Source organism: Taudactylus pleione, unplaced genomic scaffold (assembly GCF_031769625.1).
Source record: "Taudactylus pleione unplaced genomic scaffold, aTauple2 ptg000370l, whole genome shotgun sequence".
NCBI lineage: Eukaryota > Metazoa > Chordata > Amphibia > Anura > Myobatrachidae > Taudactylus > Taudactylus pleione.
The window spans coordinates 1,129,254-1,154,026 of NW_028284771.1; the positions used below are offsets into that span (position 1 = coordinate 1,129,254).

General features: G+C 42.4%; 1 protein-coding gene across 1 annotated transcript in view; it reads right to left on the reverse strand.

The window, feature by feature from the left end:
• The window catches only part of ST8SIA4 (ST8 alpha-N-acetyl-neuraminide alpha-2,8-sialyltransferase 4), a 228,446-nt gene that overhangs the window by 124,027 nt on the left and 79,646 nt on the right, over positions 1 to 24,773 (reverse strand). The window contains exon 3 of the mRNA XM_088444620.1: positions 14,211 to 14,468. Within this exon, the coding sequence (XP_088300746.1) occupies positions 14,211 to 14,468 (258 nt within the window). The remainder of the gene's footprint in view (positions 1 to 14,210; positions 14,469 to 24,773) is intronic.

Genomic DNA, 24,773 nt, shown 5'->3' on the forward strand with positions numbered 1-24,773 from the left:
AAGTTCTTGTGATAAGTACAAACATTTATAGCCTTCCCTACAAGCTTAATAGTTTTCCATACAAGTTTAATAGTCTTGCTTTCTTTTCCTTTAGTCCCCCCTTTTTTGCCTTCGTCTTTCTCCTTGTTTTTCTTGTCCCTATTTTTGGCTTACTTCATCCTTTCCATACCTCCCCCTCTCATCTTCACTTATCCGGTTTATTATTGCTACCCCTTTTTTGGTTATTACACTAGAAATGCACTGTTTAAAGCAACTTGCCCCCAGCGCCGTCTCACCAAGTAAGTAGGTCTTTAAGTAGGTCTGGGGATGGCTCTTCTTTTCTTCCCAGAAAGAGGGCGGAAGTTCATGCTGCCAGGAATACCTTTGGGTAGTCTGTTTTCTCTCCTTTCTCCAGCACCAGTTACTGTACCTACCAAAGGCGGACTCGTGCGCCAATTCATAACTTCTCGTGATTAGTGATGTTCAGGGCAACAAACACTGGCAGCTGCCGAGGAGATAATAATGTGATCACTGTCGGGAGTCCTCAAGTGACTTCATATCTGTTAGTGGTGTAGCCTCGGGATACTCCTATCGTTTATTTTACAACCTCACATCAGTTGGCTTCTGTGCCCACAATATAATCAGGTTCATCTTTGCCTCTGGGGGACTGCTACAGCTGCACATCCAGCACATATTTGGTCAGCCCCAGTGTAGCTGGGACTTAGATATGCATCTCCTTCTGCACGCTCTTCTACTTGTCCTCATCTTCTGTACAGCCTACATGGTCTTCTGGATCTTTACCTCCTTTTAGTTATCCTTTTTCTTCTCATTACTTTTCTTTTGCTTCACCTTTTATGTCTCCTGTTACTTCACATTATTATTTATTTATTTTATTTATTAACAGTTTCTTATATAGCACAGCATATTCCGTTGCGCTTTACAATTGTAAGCATTATTCCGTTGCGCTTTACATTGTAAGCATTATTAGTTCCTTTATGAGCACTCTACTTTTACTAACCCATCTTTTTACTGTCATTTCTTCTTTGCCCCCTTCTTTTCCAAACTTTTATCCCTGAGCTATGCCATGCTGCAGTCTTACGCTGCAACGAGATGCTCGGTTTAGGGCTTCTTCAGCCAATAGCATTTCACCTCATTTTACATCACCACCGGCAGTTCCAGCTACTTCTTCCCTCTCCCCTGTTTTTGGTTTCTAAAGATCATCTTCGTAACACCTCAGCTGTTTCAGATTCAAGTTTAACTCCTAGCAGTTTTGAAGTTGGTCGCAATGCTTTGGATCGATTTGATTGGTATTCAGTGCCTGCAGTCGAGAATATGAAGACTCTGGGGGGTAGATGTATCAGGCCTTAGAGAGAGATAAAGTGTAGAGAGACAAAATACCAAGCAATCAGCTTCTAAATGTGTCTCACTCCACTTTATCTCCCTCCAAGTCTCAGTACATCTCCTCCTGAAGCCTTCTAGAATCTGTGAGTACTGTATGTCTGCTTTGCTATTATTAATTTATTTACAAGTTGCACTTGCGCACCAAGGTTGTGGTCGGGTGAGCTGCTAATCATAGAGGTTTGTCTTTCCTTTGGATATACAGACCAATAGAAGAAAAGGGGTATCAATAATACACTAGGTCGACTGCGCTCAGACCCTGTATGTCAGGCTACTTACAATGGAAAATTGAATAAGTCCCAGAACATATGTTGATGTTGCCTTGTCCAGCACTACAGAGAGTAGCATTTCTTCAGGGTTAACACAGTGGCAGCAAAAACTGGATATGCTCATTGCTCAGCAGCGGCCCAAGAAATCTGCTAAGTGCGCTAAGTGGGTAGAGGAGGCCAGACTGGACAAAGTAGGGTTATGCACGGACATGGTGCATTGTATGAATACTGCAGATAGTCAGGGACTGTGGAAGTGAACTAGGAACAAAATTGTAAGAGGAAATATGTTGATATATTTTCTCTTACCAAATAGATGAAACAGGGTTTGGATAAAATGATATCAGGAAAGGATCAAAGGCGATACAGATTAACAAATATAGTAAAAGTAAAATAAAACAAATAAGTCAAAACAAGACAGTCCAACATCAAACCATTTGCAATATCCCACAGGCTGTCATCATAAGTCCTACCTCTCATGAATGGTAACTCCAAGGCATCAACAAGGATATGCAAAATAAACAAAAAAGGAAAACAAATGTGAAGTACTGCCGAAACTTAGGATAAATTCCCCTTGTGTATTCTGGAAAGGGAAAGTAGTTATGATACTCCTATAATCCAGAGGGTAAATTAGAAGAAAAGGAGCCTCGCCATCGCTAAAGTATTAAATATAAAACGTACCAAAAACGCACTTAGAAAGTGTGATGTAATTATATATAATGGTTTCTTTACTTGATATATATTTCACCATGTGTCACTCAAGAAGGGCTAATGATGGGGCGTACCCAACTCGCATAAATACAGGTGGGGATCCGCACATCAAGGTATCTTTATACTTGATCACAAACTTGCATAAATCCCATGTACACAACAATAATCCTTTATTCCAAGGTGATAAAAATTGTGAGAACAATCAAATATAATCTCAATAAAATATTATGGATATTGACAATAGAGTCCAAAGTCAATGATCGATGTAATGGAAAAACAGAGGATAAAATGCGGTAGCCTTTAGTTAACAGGTAGAGGTTTGGACTGATACCTGCATCCAAGAAAACTGCATACCTCTAAAACAAAGTCCAGGTCTCTGCGTTTGTCCTTCTAAGTGCCCACAAGGTGCAGAGTCTTGTGGGCACTTATAAGGAGCATCCGGCATCTTCCTTCGCCCCTGTCCATCTCTGCCAGACGCCGGGACTCTTGTGCGCATGCGTGATCTGTAGTTTCACTATCCAAAAGGATCAACTGTCTCGCGCCAGAGCAATGATGAATTGCTCCAGCGATTGCGTCAGGTAGGAACGTTAATTATAGGACCCTGATAATTAACATGTTGAATAGAGCCCTTAATCTCCTGTTTCTGATCATGAAGCTGTTTCTTGATCTACAAATAATATTGTTTAAAGATAACAGTACCACATAGCCCCCCTCTTTCACCATGTTCTTTATCTGCTTAAAATTTACTGTTGCCTTATTAAATGTAATTTACTCTTAGCTCACTAAAGGCTTATTTGCAAAGATTTTTCAACAATAATCCAAACAGTTACACATCAATTTTTCCGGTTAAAATCTGTATTGGTTCTATACATCATCAGCTCTTTTGACCTCCAATATCATCTCTATGCTGATGATACTCAGATCTACCTTTTCTCCCCTGACCTCTCCGCCTCTCTCCTCACTCGTGTCTCCAACTGTCTCTCTGCCATTTCATCCTGGATGTCCCAGCGATTTCTTAAACTTAATATGTCTAAGACTGAGCTAATCATTTTTCCACCCACCAACATAACCACACTTCCCACTATTTCTTTATCAATTGATGGCACAACTATCTCCTCTAGCCCCAAAGTGCGCTGTCTTGGAGTTATCCTGGACTCCTCCCTTTCCTTCAAACCACATATCCAGAATCTCTTGCAGTCCTGTCATTTTCATCTTAAAAATATTTCCAAGATTAGACTCTTTCTCACCCAGGATGCCACTAAAACCCTCATACACTCACTGGTCATCTCCAGATTGGACTACTGTAACCTCCTCCTATCTGGCCTCCCCAACTCCCTTCTCTCCCCTCTCCAGTCTGTCCTCAATGCTGCTGCTCGGCTCATCTTCCTCTCAAAACACTCTGCATCTGCCTCCCCTCTCCTACAAGCTCTCCACTGGCTCCCTTTCCCTTTCAGAACCCAAATTAAGGTTCTCACACTCACTCAGCCATTCCTCTCCCATTTACATCTCAGATTTCATCTCCCTTCACTCTCCTGTCTGCCCTCTTCGTTCAACAAATGCACGCCACTTCTCATGCCAATTGATTACTTCCTCTTGGAGGCGGGACTCCAAGATTTTGCCAGCGCTGCTCCCAACCACTATTTCATCAAAGCCTTTCATCTCTCATCTTAACTTGCTGCTACATACTCCTTCCTCCCTGCCTACCCCATCTGTGTCACACCTGTTTGTTTGTCCCTCCCCTTTAGAATGTAAGCTCTTATGAGCAGGGCCCTCTACCCTCTTGTGCTTCTCCTTACTCTACTTTCATCTACTTCTTACTCTCTACTAGGGCACCTAACACTTGGTTGCTTTGTATTGTTGCTTATCTGGGTGTTATGGTCACAAATGTAGCAATATATATCATCCATGTCCTGTATTTTATAGTACTGTACTGTAAGTCACTGTAAATTAACCTATTTGTTTATGTACGTTGTAAGGCGCTGCAGAACACTTGTGGCGCCATATAAAAGATATGCAATGGCAGGAATATTTTGCACAAGCAACTATAGATGTCCAATCTTTATATACATCCATCATACATGAAAAGGGGATTAGTTCCACAAAAAAACACTTCCCATCCAACCTGATGAAGTTTAAGAGGTGCTGCAAAGAGGAATGGGCAAAACTGCCCAAAGATAGGTGTGTTATTTTTTTATAAAATTTGCAAAAATCTCAAAAAATCTTTTTACACGTTGTCATTGTGGGGTATTGTGTGTAGAATTTTGAGAACAAAAATGAATTTATTCCATTTTGGAATAAGACTGTAACATAACAAAATGTGGAAAAAGTGAAGCACTGTGAATACTTTCTTGATGAACTGTATTGAGAGGTGTGCTTAAATTTAAAAATCGACAGAAAGCAATCATTTTACGATTACAAATTTTTTCAAATGTGGACAATGTAGTATACTGTATATAAATTCACACATGGTAATTCTAAATCTTTTGAGAACACCATGAATACCAAAAGCTATATGATCAAAGAGTTTATGGCTTGAAACAGTATGTCTGTACTTTATTTATTAGAATGTCCCTATGGATTAAAATATGTGGGCAAAACTAAACGACCATTAAAACTGCAGATTCAGGAACATGCTAGGGCAATTAAAAATAAGTTGGAGAGCCATTCTATCCCTAAGCATTTCAAAATGAATAGATTTTTAAATAATGCATTTTATGTATATTTTGCATACATGTATATTATTTATTGATTTTGTATGTTGCTTGTCGTTTATCTATTAACTTCTGAGGTGTCCTATATGCCATACCAAAGATGGCATCCTACGCATCTGTGCTCACAATGTAATGGCAAAATAAGAATAAAAGACAAAATTTTGTTTTTGAGCAAATTGGAAATATGGTGGAATATTGAGAGAAGTATTTATAATGTGCAAGGAAAATCATCCAATGATCTAAAGAATGGATATTTGCTAACACTGAATAAAATAGGTGCATATACAATCCTCCTAAAAGTGCTCTGTGTACCCGTAACTTGGAAGCTCCAGATTAAGAGCAATGGTAAAAGCATATAACAGGGGAGCTCCGGATATCTCCACTCCGTCCCTCAGATGGAAATTAGATGCCTGCAGTCACCATTGGTTCCTTTTCATCAGCTGTCAAGGTAATTTGGAGTAATCTTCCTTGTGACGCGTTTCAAATCCCATAGTATTTTTCCTCAGGGCTGTAATTGTAGCATCCTTGCTAATCCATAGTATGATAACACAAGGAAGATTACCCAAAATTACCTTGACAGCTTGGCAACATACATGTTTTTTGGCTATTTGGGATTATTCCCTAATGTGAAGCGTTTTTATGGTTGTGAATAAAGTGTATGAATTTTTTTAGAACATACTCTATATGGAAAAAGATATCTAATTTTGACACGTATCCATATAGAGATTAACTGTGGATTTTGAGCATCCATAGCGCCTATATATGTTTTATTGCTTTTCTAATAATACACAGGGCCTGATTCAGCATGGATCGCTATTCTGCTTATACGCACACAACACAATGCGAATATCAGCAGTGATATGTAAATGTTTACATTTGGATTGCAATCGCCACAGCCTAACATGAGGATGCCCACTTCCCCTTACTCATATCCATATACGAGGGCAACATAGCGAAACAATCAGTAACATCGGACCCATACGCACAGTTAAGGCAGGTCAGACCTCACTCAGGAACTGCTAACTTCTGCGTACGCTATAAGACCCCAGGAGGCATCTGGCATTGCAGTGAATAATTTATGCATGCCCATGCAACAACGTTGCAGTACACTGGCACACCTGCGTTTGCCCGACCACCCCCCCCTCCGGCACCACCAACAAACCACACTTCCTTTCAATCACTCTGCTCTGGGTCTGCGTAGCCTCTGCAATAGCAGTTCCCATCGCTATTGCTAGTTCGTGCAAGCGCACTGCGATGCATACACAGCACGCAACAATCGACCGATTGCGTGAGTATTAGCAACTGTGATCCTTGCTGAATCAGGCCCACAGTACGTATGCACATGACATTTATTCTGGTTCACATCTTAAAGTCTTGTCTTAAAGTTGATCACTAGGAGGTGCTTGAATAAGAGCGTAGGAAACTGCCCACTGTAATTGTGCTATTTGCAAAGTACATTTTCTTCAAGAATGTCAAGATATTTTCTGACTGAAATTTGTTTTACGACCCCAGCGTTCTCCCTAGGGAAAGTCAGCGCTGAGGACACATAATCACCAATGCGGACTACAATGAAAAGAATGAAAACCACGCTGAAGAGTTTTCACTATTCAAATGCCAATGCAGTCATCTCTTGCTTCATCATCTACTATAATACAACTGTTCCGCAGAAGATAACATGGCCTGATATCTGCATGTGTCAGGTTTTTTTTTGTTAAACATATAACACTTTCATTGCCAGGGTCTGCGTGAAAGATCCAGATCAGGAGGCAGCACTAATTTCCGCTTTTTTTTTTTTCCACACTGCAAATTCTAAGATTTTGTTAAATTACCAAATAGGTGTAAATTGGTAGATCATCATCTTATTCTATGCACAGAGCAGCAAACTTTGGGTACTAATGACTGCAGCAGAAGGAAAGGGAGGTCACTCAGTGCTAGCAGCAAATATGAGATTAGATGAGGAGGGACATTCAATCTGTCCACTCCCTTCACAGGTAGGCACTGCACAATGTTTTCATTAAAGCAAGGTAAGGGATGTTTAGGAGGCTCTTTTATGCACCAGAGTGCTGTAACTTTTTATCCACCTTTAGTTAGGGTGCATTACAATGATAAATTATTCAGAAGAAACAGCTTTAGATAAACAGTTTATTTCAGCACATAAATCGAGAAATCTGCATGGATAGAAAATGCGCCAGGATGGCTACAAGTCATCATCGTCAGTGTGTTCCCACCCCTACGCTATACTAGATACAAAAGATAGACCTCCTAACAGCATACTTGGATACGTCTGAAAAAAAACATTTCAGGTAATTGTGAAAGTTACACATATGAGCACAGCATTAAAATGGACGTGTACTGTTCCGCTACAGAGGCGTGTCATAAAGTTGACCTACATTCAAATGTAATTGAGCCCCAAAGCAGCAGTTGTTGCTCAGTTAGATCTACATGTTGATGAATACACTGATACATCGCTGTGCCTTATAACCAATGCAGGGAAATGGCTCTGATCATCTCAACTGAATGTATATATATTTTATTTATTTTTTCCCAAGTATAGAACAGCAACATAATGGGGATAAGGTGCAATCAGGGAGATTGCTACTATGTCAGGGAGTCTCCCTGACATTCATGGAGAGTTGGTAAGTATGCCTAACAGACGTGTATATTCGCTTACATGGTGGTCTGCATGGCCCACAGTTAAGGGAGAACACCTCTTTACATGCTGATTTCCGCATCTTCAGTCAAATATTTTGATGAGTACAAGTTGTCTATGACTTAACATGGATGCATTTGCGTACATTCATATACAGTGCAAGCGCAGTGCAAATTCCCATAACATTGTACGCTACAAACCAGTTCTAGCCTCACAAATTAATTTTAAAAGCCAGTGGAAAACCTGACCACTAAAACTGGGCATAAACTGTCCAATTATTGGCCCGATCTGACGATAATCACCTGATAGGACCGATACTTGAACAGTGTATTGCTGCAACTGATCATTAATTATCGGTCTGTCGGATATGTAAAATTGTCCAGCTTGTCCGATAGATCCGAACATTGATCGGCTGCAACTAGCAGTGTATGCGCTGCCGCATCCGCCAGCCCAACATTTTGTCTGTTCCTTCATAGGGGAGAAACGCAGATATCGTGGCCATATACTAATGTGAGACAGGCCCTGAAATGGTATATAGTCTCCAGGAGGGGGCAGCCAGGTCGGACAAGCAGGGGGGCATGGCGCGGTAGACAGGGCGTGGCCGGAGACACTACCGGCAATGGAGGCAGGGACATGGAATCATGTCATTTTGGTCCTGCCCGATACACAAAGCAGAGATTTTCAGCATTGTGAAGTATTGGGCGAGGCCACGATGAAGCGATTCAGCGCATTTCACGTCACCGCCACGTAGTGGAGCTGCTGTATGGGTAGACGGCCCCCGGGAGGCTTACATGCCTTTCCAGGGTGCCGGGAGCGGCACACGATTTTTGGGAGGCTCTCGGCCGAATAGGAAAGGTAGACAAGTATGCTGTGACAACATATAACTGCAGGAAGTCAGCCAGCTTTCAGCCCATTGGCTCTGAATGAGACAAGTGTTTCCATTGTACACCAATAACTGCTAATCTAACTACGCAATTGAAAAAATGTCTGACACTTTAAAAGGAAGAACTAGGCATAGGAAAACAGTGTCAATGCCACCAAGAATATTGTGTTAATAACTGAATATTAAATTTAAAACGCAGTATTTTGCCCTGTTTTTAAAACTGGATGACATGTACATTTAAAATGGTGTATACACTTCCCAGTTATTATACCAGTACAAGGAAGTTTGTTAATATATCAAGTAAAAATTGGTTAAAATACAGATGTGACCTGCTACATTCTTTGCTGCATACGTGGCAACTCGCACCATGCATGGCGCGAGGCGTGCGTCCGTGAACAGATACACACGCACTGCTTTCGTACTCGTGACACCATAAGACTGCATGGTGCGATCGCGGTGCACGACATAGGGTAGTCTGATGCGGGTAACCTCATGGCGCGATGCGTGCGCACGTTTGTAGCATGAACGGCAAGGATGTAAGAGGACACATCTGTATAATGCACTATTACTAACTTATGTTCATCCTCGGTTATAATTTCCCTACAGTCTCAAAGTAAAGTTGTTAGCGCCATAGACCAGGGCTAAATCATTTGCTTTTACAGATTCTTAAATACAGATGAAAGTCATCGGTTGGGTCTGAAAGCCAACAACTCCAAACTCCAGAGACAAATGCAAATCACTTTGAATCCAGCAGAAAAAGTCTATTTTACAGAAACCAGTGGAAAAAGAAAAATCTTCCCACTGTAACGTGACTGCAACTTTATTATCCACTCAACAAATGTTTAACATCTCCCTTAAGCTTTTGTGCATATTTTCATTTCTTCAAGTGCACACCAACTGGTGAAAAACTCTATAAGGGCATATAAAAGCCTGCAAATTAAAATCCAAAGAGCCCTTCTCTCTGTTTGCCTCAGCACCGGACGCACACCCCTAGTTATGACCCTGGGGCTGTGGAGTCGGTACTTCAAAGCTTTGATTACTATGAGGGGTATTCAATATGAAACGTTAACTTCACTGTCGAAGTTAACGTTTCATATCGGAGTTTTTACCTGCGTTAAAGTATCGGACGCGAGCCCGCTTATCCCTGTATTCAATATAAAATTAACGAAAACGGGAGCCTCCGAAGTTGGATTTGCTTAAAGTTACGAATTTTTCCTTAAAAAAATTGTAAGACCCCCCTAAAGTTGTAAAAACATGGTTGATCACTATGGGTACCCCCGTTTTAGCCTTTAAATGAAAGTGGGGGATTTAAATAGCTGCAGCAAGTGTTTTTTCTGACATTGAAGAAGTGATGCAGAAGAGCACTTTTTTCGTTTTTTTAAGTGGTCCCATCAAATTTGGGGTACATGAAAATGGGTACTAGCATATTTTGATGTCCCTAAAGTAAGTTTTTAAAAATTCTGCATTTGTGCACCTGCCGCTATAAATCTATTCTTGAAAACATCTGCCGCATACTTGCAGAATAGCCCTGAACCTATTTCCCTATTGTTAATCATTTTTTTCACCCCAATTTTTAAATAAATTTTTTGGGGTGTCCCTATTTTTTTAAAAAACTTTTTTTGACACAGTTCTTTTTTAAATGCCATTCCCAGGCGGTGCAGGCTATTTTTTTTAAGCCTGCACCCCTAAACCCCAATTCTGCACTTTTTTTCGACACCTATTCAATGGTGAACAGTTATCACCGTTTTTTTATCAAAGACTTTTCAAAACTGCGATGTCTTTGAAATTGAACACGGTGTAAAACTAAAACCTGCGATAATGACGTCATAAGTGCAATATTAACGCAAAAACAATGTTATCGCTCCCATATTGAATACCCCTATATGCCTTTTTTTTTTACTACATTCCAAATTCTTCATAAATGTCAACTGTATAGAGTGACCACTTCTACCAACAAGTAACTGAATACTTATTATTTACAGGAGAATATATGACAGTAGTGTAATTCAATAAATGCGATACATTATTTCACTGTTACATATTCTCCAGGAACTAATGCACAATGTCGTAAACCCCCTCCCTTGCTGTACCAGCATTATTAGTACAGATTATATTTTGAAGCTGGAGTCAGAGTTGGCACTTTCTACCAAATGCGACTCCACCAAAAATTGTCATACTCCAGAATTCTGACTTCACAGTCCTGTATTTCACTGTGATATGATATGAACGCGTAGCGAGTGGTCTTGTACCTGATAACAGATCATTAAGAGCTTATCTGAACCGTAATAAGATCTTCCATAATCTGTGGTGGGGTCTCTTCATATACTTTGAAGTTGATCAATATGGTCTCCCCAGAGAGAGAACAATGGATGTTTATGTATCTACCACAAGGGTCTCGTCGCAAGCCCGATGGTCGCGATGGTCTTGACCATCGCGACCATCTTCCTGGCCGTTCGCTACAGCTGTGGGTGGTCACCCACAGCTATGCGAGCAGCCAGGAGGCCGCTATAGAAAAAAAAAAATAGCCCGGCCCTGATTCAGAGCTAGCGCTCTGTCAAAGCGTCCGGATCTGGATCAGGGCCTAAGTTTGTGTACATACATGAAATGTATTTATGTTTCATATACACCTTATACACACAGCCTATAGGTCAATTATACTTTTTTTTTTATTATTTTGTGCCTTAAACAAAGTTTGTGTACATTGAACCATCAAAAATCAAAGGTTTCATTAGCTCAGTCAAGCTAAAAATATTCCGTATTTTGGAATATTCCATATTTCGGAATATTTGGATATGGGAGACTCAACCTGTACATGTACATAGAGCAGTATTAAAAATAAAAAATAATTTCACAAACAAGAGTATATTAACAAATACACTGCACACCCTGCACCCATTATAGAGAAGCCACTAGCTCCAAAATTCTCCCACATACTGTTCATGCCTTTCCATGTAGTCCATGCACTACAGGGAATAGCACAGAATAAGAAGTATTGGGGACAGCAGGTGAAGGCTTGCTGCCAGGCTGTCACACTTTTGTTAAGAGTCAGTCTCTCAGTCATGTCTTCAATAAAATTCTTATGCACTAGGATAGCAGTATAAGTTTGTCCCCCACTTAATGATGGAGCCCTCCGTTTAATTGTTATGCTGGTGCCAGATACAGATGTGCCCACATACACCTTTCCTAAAATCTAGCCATATGACCCATTTTGCCATGCCATGGACTCTGCCACGCCCTGTGAGTGTTCTTAAAATTTGCTACTTTAATCTGTTACTTTATTCAAAGTGTCTTAGCCGTGCCAAGTATCTCGTGCCAAATGAAGCAAAAAAAGAAAAGGGGTAAGATGACATATCTGTACATACCCAAGAGGTAGTTGGTGTGATTTATATGGCTGCAATTATTATTATAGCGCCAAATTTGGCCCGAGATTACTTTTGCAGAGTGAAATGCATTATGCCTGTATCAAATGTTATGGCCAAAGATGTGGAAGGTGTTTGGCAGGGGGGGTTCGCACTTGGGCAAAGTTTAGCTAGGGAGTTAAATGTACATGCAAATGCGGCTCATGTAGATCAGCATTTACTGTATGTGCGTAGATGTGTTAGGAGGAGTATATTTTACACCTATTACAGGGCAGTGCCTAGTATAGTATAGGACCCTCTCTAGCCCGGCGAAGTACAGCAACTTGACGTGGCATCGATTCCACAAATGAAACAGAAGATCTCTGGAGAGATGTTGATCCATGCCGTCTGGATAGCTTCCCACAAATCCCTGATATTTATAAGTGCAGGACCTTGGGTGTGAATGGACCTCTCCACCACGTCCCATAAAAGCTCAATTGGGTTCATGCCAGATGTATGTGGTGGCTACACCATTCGTCGGAACTCACCGGAATGCTCCTCGAACCAATTCTGGACAACTTGGGACCGATGAAACAGTGCATTATCCTGTTGGAATATTCCATTGTTGTGGGGGTCATAAAGTCCATAACGGGCTGCAAATGGTCATCAAGCAATGCAGTGTATCGGTTACCAGTCAATGACGTGTTCAGGTGGACCAGCAGACCCAATCCTTGCCACATGAACACACCCAACACCATTATGGAACCACCACCAGCCTGCACAGTGCCTTGTTGCCAACTGGTGTCCATGGCCTCTTGGGGTCTGCACCACACCCGAACCCTACCATCAGCCTGTAACAACTAGAGCTGTGACTCATTGGACCACGCCACATGTTGCCAGTCCTCCTGAGAAGAGACAGTGAAGCAGCAGAAGAGAAGTCGGAGGAGTCCCTCCCGCACCACCCGCTTGTCCCCATGTCAACCCTGCTGCCTGTCCTCTGACCCCACTGGCCACCGCAGTTAAAAAATTTTAAATTATGGGCCTTATTTATCAACGAGTTTTATCATTCACAGCGAGTGATAAAACCTCTTATCTATGATAAATGGTGCTCCAGCCTATCAGCTCCCAACTGTCATATGTGTGAAAATTGACAGTTGGGAGCGGATTGGCTTTAGCACCATTTATCATACACAGCGCGTTTTATCACTCGTTGTGAATGATAAAACTCACTGATAAATAAGGCCCTAAGTGATGATGAATAGACCCCTTAGATACAAATTGCTAACATGTCGCATCCAATATATTACTAACTACTATATTATTTAAATAATAACAATCTAAAACAACTTTAATAGGGGTATTCAATATGGGTGCGATAACATAGTTTTTTGCGTTAATATCACTTGTTTTAGTTTTACAACGTATTCAATTTCAAAGACTTATCGCAGTTTTGAAAAGTCTTTGATAAAAAACGGTGATAACTGTTCACCATTGAATAGGTGCCGAAAAAAAGTGCAGAATTGGGGTTCAGGGGTGCAGGCTTAAAAAAAATATTTTAAAAAAAATAGGGACACCCCAAAAAATGCATTTAAAAATTGGGGTGCAAAAAAAAAAAAAATGGGAAAAAATTGTTAAACAATAGGCAAATAGGTTCAGGGCTATTCTGCAAGTATGCGGCAAATGTTTTCCAGAATAGAATTATAGCGGCAGGTGCACAAATGCAGAATTTTTAAAAAATGACTTTAGGGACACCAAAATATGTTAGTACCCATTTTCATGTACCCCAAATTTGATGGGACCACTTAAAAAAACGAAAAAAATAACCTAAGTGCTCTTCTGCATCACTTCTTCAATGTCAGAAAAAAAACACCTGCTGCGGCTATTTAAATCCCCGACTTTCAATTAAAGGCTAAAACGGGGGTACCCATAGTGTCTTACAATTATTTTAAGGAAAAATTCGTAACTTTACGCAAATCCAACTTCGGAGTTCCCGCTTTTGTTAATTTTATTTTGAATATGGGGATAAGCGCGAGCGCGCACCATACCTTTACGCAGAAAAAAACTCCGATATGAAACGATAACGTCGCCAGGGAAGTTAACCTTTCATATTGAATACCCCTCATAAAATGCAACAAACCACTCTTGAAGGAGACACACTATTACTAAATAGATCACTGCAACTACTCACAGCTCCAATCAATTCACGACTTTGAGACTGATAAGCCCCCATGACACATATTAAGCAATAATCTCTAGCAACAGACAGTGGCTCACCTTATTACAAAGTCATGGCTGTCTATCTCCTTGCCACATCCACTGTTAAGGAGGATTCCAGAATTACCCACGACTGCACAGGTCTGAAACCGGCGGCTCTTCATCGGTGATACTTCAGGCAAAAGACTGTGCAGATTCTGTGATATATTTAGAGTGCGGCGTCTATCCAGCACATAATGAATTACATCTCCCGGCTTGAAACTGCTTTTAACTACAGACACGTCTCGCTCTGCATCCAAAAATCGGAGAACATCTTTTCTGGGTGAAAAAGAAGATGAAAACACATCAGCATAAGGCTAAAGGCATGTTACCTAACTAATGTGCAGTTAATATGCAAATGACAATTAATTTAACAAACAAAAACAATGATTAATAGTACTGTCTGAAAACATTACAAATTGCAATGTACATTTAATATTCTTAAGAAAAAGGTGTACGACTGTGATCCTCTCTGTGCCATAAATGTATCAGGCATTATTCAATATAGCTGCTGGTGTCGCATGATACTAATATGAGACAATTATTTAGAGCTACATGCCACCCAACTGCCACAACCTATTGAGTAGTATCTTTGGGGCTAACGTGCAATGCTGAACGCAGATTCCCGATTATCGTGATTGTGCAGAATGGGTCCTGTGTCATCGCACGCAGCCCCTGCTATGCCTAATTAACAGGCAGAGGCATTTAAGGGACGGCCCTGTTCTCCGGAAGTAGCAAGGCCAGGGGCTGCGACCATGGAGCCTCGCAAGCCAACCAGCCTGATTAAGCGGAGGCTTACTCAGCTGGCCGGCAACCCGGCGCCATCCACCGATGGACACGATGGTGATCCCAGCTCGGTCACAGTGCTGGGATCGCAAATGCAGCAGGGGATGTCATACGCCTCCTGTTGCATTTGCATATTAGCAAGGATGGAATTGCATACATTATATCTATAGCTTGCGTGCAGCTTTGCAATTCCGTCCTAAGCTGAATCACCCCCTTGATTCATAAAAGGGAAAGGTTGGTAGATATTGAGCCAGTGTACTACAAGCTGGCTGTATGGTGTCACTGAAAGTTTTTCAAAAAAACAGTGAGCACATAGGGGGTTTGTTGCATCTTGCACCAAAAAACTGCAGGCATAAAATGTACCCCCCCCCCCATGCATTTTGCATAGGTTGCAGAGCTGGAAGCATCTCAAGATCTGTCCAGCTCCGCAAGGATCACACATGCTCCAGGTTTTACACCAGGAGGGTGCTGTATATAATACTGTGATAAACACCCTCCCTTTTATGGGGTACATGCAGAGTTGGACAATGCAGGCAACAAAAGAAACATTTTGCATAGGTTGCAGTGCTACACCTGGTTCACACAGAGATGAGGCTTGATACTGTTAGTAGTGAATGGCACAGTATCCAATCCACACACAGTATAGTATTTCAATGAAGTATCATACGTGTAGGCAACCCTTAGCATGTCTACAAACATAACCCATTCCAGGAGGGACAAAATGCTCTGTTCTTGGACTTGCGTCTTAATTTTACGATTGCCATCACCTGCACTTAAACACCTTTCTTATAAATTAACTAGTTCAACACAGGTGATGGCAATCATAAATTAAGAGGTAAGTTCAGGAACCCAGTACACATACACACACAACGATTTTTTGAACGATTTAACTATAACGAAGTCGTTATCATTCAAAAAATCGTTCAGTGTAAAACGATAAACGATTAGCGTTCATGCGCATTCACGTTTGTCGATTGTAGTTCAGTCAGACTGGCCAACTGAACGATTTTCATTAGAAGTTGCAACATTTTTCCTTCAACACAGAAAATCATTTATTATGTAAAGTAAAACCAACTACTTTGTAAAACGATTTTCGTTCACTTTTTCAAGGGAAAAACTGAACAAAAATCGGTCAACGAAAATCGTTCATTACTTACATCGTTGTATGTACGCACCTTCAGTATTAGTGCCATTCAAAGATATTTTGAGTGGCACCTACAGGCATGCTACAGATCATTTTAATCAGCAGAAGCTGCTTGTGCTATCTAGATGCATCGTTGTGTGAATAAGACGCATATGAAGGTAAAAAGATGCACGAAAAGACGCTCAGCGCTACAGAGTCACACTGAGCTCCCGCGTTATGTGTGGCGCTACTTGAAGCGCACGGAGGATAGATGCGGTCACATCTGTATAGGGTAACCAGTAATATTTTTAGTACCTATTACTTTTGTAAATGTTTATGTATGTTGTAATGGTGGTGGCAAGCTGGAAAGGGTGATCGCTTCCCCCCCACAGGCAGAGGAGAGGAGCCTGCTGCTGCTGCTCAGCAATAGCAGTCTCCTTGGTTTCCCAGTGTGTGCTTGGCTGCTGACAGGTAAGAGGGAGGCAAGGAGGCGTCCGTCCCGGACCCCCGCCATGCCCTTCTAAGAAGCATGGACCCAGGTAATTAATACCCGCTCTCCCGCATTGCCAACTACCAAGCACATCACAAAAATTTTCTTGTACCCACATTTGTATCACTTATGCATACCAAGTAGTCCACCTACAATGGGTACATACAGTATATAAGTGCTCAGTCTAGGACTGGGATTATAACACTGGTCCCAGTGATCACAACTACTGTATACTGTCTATTATCACCTCACACTTGGCCATCCTTCCAATTATACACCTTATTCTGTATTAAACATCATGACTAAGGAAATTATTATTGTCATTAATGTGTGAGGCGCCACAATGCTCCATAGCACCTGGAAAGTGGGAAGAACAGGACATGCATAAAGCAGTTACACCATACTTGCCAACTCTCCCTGAATGTCAGGGAGACTCCCTGAAATAGTAACAATCTCCCTGATTGCCTAAAGAGTCTAGTAATCTCCCTGGTCGCATCTATTACCCACATTATGTACAGGTGTGTCCACATACATCTTACTTCCATGCGCTAAAAGTCCCGTTAAACATGACGCGTGAGCGCCGAGGGTCTTTTCGTGCAACTTAACTTCAAATGTTTCTTATTTGCAAAGCAAAGCGAATAGGACGCACACGCAACTTCTGTTGAGTAAAAAGATATGCCGAATGCTTATATTCGGTGTGTGACTGCGGTTATATCTGCATGCATTACAGTGTCAGCGGCTGTGACACTGTAGCGTATCATTTCGCATGCACATACACCCGCAGTCACACATAGAATATAGGCATGCTGCATATCATTTTAACCAGAAGTTGCGTGTGCGCCTAATTTGCATCGCTGTGCGAATAAGATGCATTTGAAGGTAGAAAGTTGCACGAAACAATGCTTGGCGCTACAGAGTCACTCCACGGCATGGCGCGAGTACAAGGGTTGTTTAACGCGCAAGGAAGTGAGATGTATGTGGACATATCTGTAGAAGTAGAAAAAAAAATCAGAAATATATACATTCAAATGGGATCATCAGTGCCATTTCCCTGCTTTAGTTATAAGTCGCAATGATCCCAAAGGCTATATGTATTTTCAAATACGATTTCTTGTTGTGGCCACTTAAATGTAAACACTTGTGAGTAAAACACAACACAAGAACAAGGCCTGAGTCAGTGTATTTTCATCAACAAGCAAATTTAACAACTGCAATCTACAACATAATACCGCTTGCTGCATCTTTAGACGTGGGCAGAGAAAGGGCCCCAATGTATGGGATTGTGCGCCTGAGCCCCCAACAAGTTCTGCGACATGCCCACAAGACGAACCATCTCTGTGCTCATGTACAGCCACCTCCCATTACATTTTCAATACATTTCTGAGTCCATGCGTCTCAATCGATACTGCAGCTTTGTACAAACACACCATTTGACGCATGCGCTGTGTGAGTTTTTCACGATCTTCGACGCATGCGCAGGTGAAACCATTGACCACTTATGTGAATATCATCGATATGATATATTTTTCTTTTGTGCATGTATGTAGTCATGATTGCAGCATTGCTGGGCCTCCCCTACACTCCCGGCCCCTGCAGAGCCACGGGATTGTGTAATCTGTACCTGCACCCCCTTTTTCTTTGTGCCCCTTTTACGTAGTCTAAGTACATACAGTATATCCAGATGTCATAATGATTACACATTCACTGGCTTGCTCTTAGCAAATGCCAGATCATTGTAAATTATTGCAGAATATAATATATTGTTAAATGATGATAATGTTAGGGATGGTGGAAAAAATAATGAAAGACAATGAGTCAATCATGTGTATAAATCGCTGAAAAATGTCAGGCTCTGAGAAACTTTTTTACGCACCCATATATGGAAATTCACCAGAGACTTCAGGGAAGGAGACAAGAGGAGAGATTAAGATAGTGAGAAGATATATGTTAGCGGCTGTATTGAGAATAAATAGCAGTTAAAAGATGATAAGAATCATTGAAAATGTGACAAATTAATTTACATAGCTCTACAAATCATACACTATAGGTTCTTCCAAAACATAAGTACACAGACGTTTCATATTTACAGTACTCCCTCTTAACACTAGTCTGTAAAGTGGCAATAGAGAGAGGGTGGGGTGTAAAGAGGCTGATAATATAATAGCATATATACAGTACATGAAGTGATTGTGAATGGGACAGTAATTAGCATGTGTTATAAAGAGTAAACACAGTCTTTCAGCCTAATGATGCAATTTATAAAGTAGCAGCTACAGTAGAATGGTCTTCCCAGCTGCTGGGCCCCGTGTAGCCACCAGTGCTGCTTCGGGGCCTGGCTCTTATCTGTGATGTACATATTCAGAAGGAAGATTAAGGAGTTCCCTGCTGTGCGTATTTTGATGCCAAAACCCCAGACTGCCATGTAGACAAACCGGTATTCCATGGCACCAACATTACATTTTGCTCAAAGGCAAAAGGAACTGAAGCCTGAGCAAGAGGAGGTGGGTAATCATTAGCATAAATAAGTACCAACAGAGGAGCGGACACCATCACAATTTCACTGTGGGGACCCCCAGAGGTAAGCAATGCCCCTGATAAATGTCCCTGATATAACGTTCCTATTTGTGGTGAGATAGGGATGGGTTTTGGAGTCAACCATGATGTCTCCCATGTCGAGACAGCTGCTCCAATACAAAAACCCTAGCATTACACTTATGCTGCTAATAGTAGAAACCACAGTTTACACTGTCTGGTTCCATCCCGGCAGTGTGATTGGGCAGGCGTAACCTCATGTGCACAGTAAGGGCTGTGGGAGGCCCAAATGGATCCCTCTTTGCACCACAGACCGTCCTCCTATAGGAAGGAAAGGGCTAATGCCATCTGAAGATGGGGTTCGTTCCCACAGTCAAACTCTTAAAACTGCATTAAAAACTCAATAAGTAGCCTCCTTACATAATTTAGTGGGACAAATAGCATTGATAAATGGGCCAATGTGACCGTAACCTTAGGCTGCCCATGCTCGTAGTAAGAGCTGGAGGAGGCCCTAATGGATCCCTCTTCATACCCCAGACCCTCTGAAGATGGTGTTCATTCCCGCATTCAAGCTTCAAAAGCACAACCGCAATGTCCTCATACATTGTATGGGGACTGCGGTGTGATCCAATAAGCAGGAGGTATCTGTAAGTTTTTTTCTGTGTTAGAGGCTTAACAACTAGCCTCTGTACTTGTGTTCCCGCATAATTATCGGGGGAAATAGTACTGATAAACAGGCCCCTGTATCTTTTGTAAAATGTAAAAAATAATTCAGGACAGTGGGCAGAACTGAGGCAGGGCTGTTTTCAGCGTGTGGTGTATCCACATGTATCTGGTCCATTTTACTTTTATTTTGCAGCCTCAGATTAAAAAGAACACATGTATGAAATGTGGAAAGACTGTCTTTCAAATATAAAAATAAAATGATGACATTTGGAATAAAGAAACAAGGTCTCTTAACATAAATGAGGAGTATTACAAAAAAATTAGTTAGCAGTCAAAATGCCTGTACAATGGTACGCCTACAAAAAGTCCCGTCTGAGTGCTGAAAGGGGTCACTTTTTGGTAACTTCTGCTCGGCAGCTCGGGGTGCTGAGTGTAGAAATGTCAGCGCTGGCGGCTGTGCATGCCCCAACCGGAGAAACAACTGAATTGCGCTGTCCCCTGAATAGTGTTGCCTCCCTGTATAGTGCTGTCCACCTAATAGACCTGTTCTCTGTATAGTACTGTCCCATGTATAATGTTGCCTCCATTGTATAGTTTTGCCCCCCTGTATAGTGCTGTCCACCTAATAGACATGTCCGTGCGTGCCCAAATGGAGCAATAATTGAATTGCTACATCGAGCGCCATCTAGTGGCCGCCAGCGTGCAACACACTGAATTCCCCCATAGAGGTGAGGAGCAGCGTTAGCCTGAACATTGTCGCGGCCACGAAAAGTCCCGTTTGATCACTCAAATGGGTCACTTCTTGGTAATTTTTGCTCGCCAACTCAGGCAAGAAGCAGCTACTCCAACGCATTTCATCCACTTGGGGACTTCATCAAGGGGTGACAAGGGGTGACCCCTTGATGAAGTCTCCAAGTGGACGAAACGCGTTGGTGTAGCAGCTTCTTGCCTGAATGAACTACTACAGATAAGCATTATATGAACTTCCAAGAACTTCTGATACTTTTTAAACAGTTTTAAAAATTTTAGAATACCTTCTTAGGTTTTAATTGTGTATTTATGTGGATTCCCTGTGCTTTTAGATACATGTAACTGATGCAATCTACTTAACATGATCTAAGGCTAATTTTTTAATCGATATTTATTACCACTTTTTGCACTTTGTGAAATTTACTTGCTGCACCCACTGTGCCTATACAATTGTACTGCTAGAGCCTCCTGGAAACAGGATTAAGACTTGGGAGCTTTTGAATATAATGACAGATAAATAAAAAAAAAACAACACATTCATAAATTGGTATATAAATTTTTATTGCATATGTGTTTTATATAGCACATTATAACTAATTTATTTTTCACATTGCACTTTGATTTGCACAATTTACGTCAGTCGCTAAGGACCTAGTACACTTACACAATATATATATTTATGTTTAACAAATTGCTCTTCTGTGGGCCATACACATTTCAGTTCATTTATAAGATTTGACAAGGGCATAAAAAATAAAATAAAACTAGACACTTGCACACTTATCACTACATTCTCTTTAATGGATTGTTACAGTAGCCTGGTGTACTTAGGATATAAGTAGTGTGTTATACTGATGTATCTGTATTAGAGATGAGCGGTTCGGATTCTGTGGAATCCGAACCGCTCCGAACATTGGTGATCCGAGCCCACCCGAACCCTGTTCGGGTGTTCACCGCCTGACTCGGATCCCCGTTCGGGCCGAACGGCGGCCACCTGATGTCGGATTCTCACTAGAGAATCCGACATCAGGTCTCCTATTGTGTAGGGCAGAGCGCTGTGATAGCGCTCTGCCCTACACAGACACAAACACACAGCCGCCAGCGGCAGCTGTGTGTTTGTTACAGCAGCCAATGAGAGTCACACAGACTCTCATTGGCTGCTGCACAGAGGGAGCCGGCTGGAGCTCACACATGAGCTCCGTCTTCCGGCTCCCTCCTCAGCGTGTGACAGCAGAGCGGATGGCGCGGGAGCGGGGATACAGGTAAGTTTTTATTTATTTTTTCTTTACTTGTGCAAGGGCCGGGGGCGCTACTGGGGGGGGGTCTACTACTGGGGGGGTCTGCTACTGGGGTGTGCGGGGGGCCATACTACTGGGGGGGGCTGCTACTGGGGGGGGTTATACTACTGGGGGGGGCATACTGAGGGGCCTGCTACTGGGGGGGGCTATACTACTGGGGGGGTCTGCTACTGGGGGGCCATACTACTGAGGGGCCTGCTACTGGGGCAGCCTACTACTGGGGGGGCCATACTACAGGGGGGGCTACTACTGGGGGGCCTACTACTGGGGGGGGCCTGCTACTGGGGCAGCCTACTACTGGGGGTGGGCATACTACTGGGGGGGCCATACTACTGGGGGGGGGGCATACTACTGGGGGGGGCATACTACTGGGGGGGCCATACTACTGGGGGGGCTGCTAATGGGGGGCATACTACTGGGGGGGCCTGCTAATGGGCATACTACTGGGTGGCATGCTAATGGGGGGCATACTACTGGGGGGGCCTGCTAATGGGGGGCATACTACTGGGGGGCATTCAACTGGGGGCACTGCATAGGGGACCCTACTACTAAGGGGACTGCATAGGGGACACCACTGCTGGGGGCATTGTGTAAGGGACACCGCTACTGTGGGCATTGTGTAAAAGGGGCACTACTGTGGGCATTGTGTAAAAGGAGCACTACTGTGTGTCGTAACATAAATAAGAGACACTACTTTATGGTGTAATGTGAATCAGGCCCTATGTGCGGTGTAATGTGAATAAGATTGTGCACTGTGACTCCTTGGGCCGTAGCCCACTATGTAAACAAGTACTGTGATTCTGATGGCCATACCCCACTGGGTGGGTGCACTACTTTTCATTTCTGCCACTGCTGTGTGGCAATGTGTCATAGATGTGCTTTATATTGTGGTGTCTGTGTCGTTGTGCCGCTGCTTTGTCGCTTAGTAACCAGTCAGCTCACTGCAACCTTTGGCCAATAATGTTGAAAACAATATTATAAGCTGTGATATGGTCTAAATTGACTGGAAATTAATGTTATTGAGGTTAATAATACTCTAGGAAGAAAAAAAAGACCAATTTATGTGATTTTAGCTTTTTTTTGTAAATTTTTGTAAAAAAAATCCAAATCCAAATCCAGTTACCGCAGTTTGGCAAATCCAAATCCAAATCCGGACGACGAATTAGAACCAAATCCAAATCCGGCAAAAATGGTCCGGCGCACATCCCTAATCTGTATTCACTTGTCTATGTTCCTCCTACTGAAATCACACACATGAGCAGAGCTAGTATATTATTCCAGATCTATTTCACTAGCAAAGAAGAACATCTCCTATTCCAGCTATGCAACAGAGAGGTCAGCAGTATGGAAAATTTGGCATATATTTTATATATACAATACTACATCAACTGTATAAAAACTAATACCTGGTCCTGTTGAATGGGGTCCGGGGCTGCTGCTTTTACATAGATTTTTTAAAAGGGTACGTGGCCACGCCTCCTGTATATGGTGACGCCCTCTTCCATACCAGGGCCCTGTGGACATCTCAATGGCACTGCTTACGGACACAGGGCCTGATTCACTGCGGATTGCAATACTGCGTACGCACGCAGTTCAACTGCGATAGCAAGCTAATCCACTACAATCGCAATGCAAACTCAGCACAACATAAGGACGCCCACTTTACCTTACACACATCCAGAATGTTTAGCAGAATAGCGAAAACATCAGTAACATCGAGTACCATCGCAGCCTCACGCACACTTGCACAAGGTCTAACCTTACTCAGAAATTGCTAACAACCAAGCACGCTATGAGACCTCACACTGCATATGGGATCGCAGTGGGTAATTTATGCACGCCCCTGCAACGGCGTGCGAACGCACTGGCATGCCTGCGTTTCCCCAACCACCCCCCCCCTCCACCACCCACAAATGGTGTGTCCTCTCAATCACTGTGCGAGGGGTTTGCGTAGCCTCTGCGATTGCAGTCCCAATCGCAATAGCTAGTTCGCGCCCGCACTCTGCGATGCATATGCAGAACGCAACAATCGGCCAACTGAGTGCGTATTAGCAACTGCGATCCATGCTGAATCAGGCCCACAATCCTCCTCCTTGTTCTTGCCTAGCACACTCCTGGTCACCAGTGCCCTGCTCCCTAGTCTCCTTTACCCTTTTGTGACTGCCCCTACGATTGCCCGTCCATACGTTTATAGGTATAGGATTATGGAGTACTGTATTGTTGCCCACACACAACTCAGCAAGTTTTCCTACCCAGTCTGTGGTGGGATATTAATGTTAGGTACTTATGCTAAGATCTGCCATTGTATATAGTATTTATGCTGATACCCTGTTATAGTTTTCTATGTTTACCCTGTATGGCACTGCATATATTCTGTAGCACCTTACAAATAAAAGTTAATAATAATAGATAATATAATAGATACCTGGTTTTAATGAAAAATTAGAAATACACCAGTCCTGCATGACACAGAAAGCTAAATATAAATATACCATTATGCAGAGAAGACTTTTTCTGAATGGTGTAACCAGCTAACTGGTGTGGTTGCTTGAGATGTGACTGCAGCCAACTTGGCTTTCCCTGACCCAGTCACATCCCAGGAGACTGTGCCCTCCTGCTCCATCCCCCAGGGTTTAAAGGGGAAATCCGTTCTGCACATGTACACAATGGATTTTCTCCATCCCCAGCAGTGATGTAGGGGCCTCTGATCTCCGACATAACTGCAAATTTTGTGCGTGAGAATGCCATGCAGACATCACTCTGTAGCACATGCACCAGAAACAATAATGCAACTGAGCAGTATTAGGCTGATCTCTGCAAGTGCAGAGAACAGCTGCAGTGAGGGAAATGATCATCAATCCCCTCTGATGCATGCTCCACTGCACTCTGCTTGATGGGGGAGGGGTAATGCCATGGAAGGGTGCTACATGACACAAGTA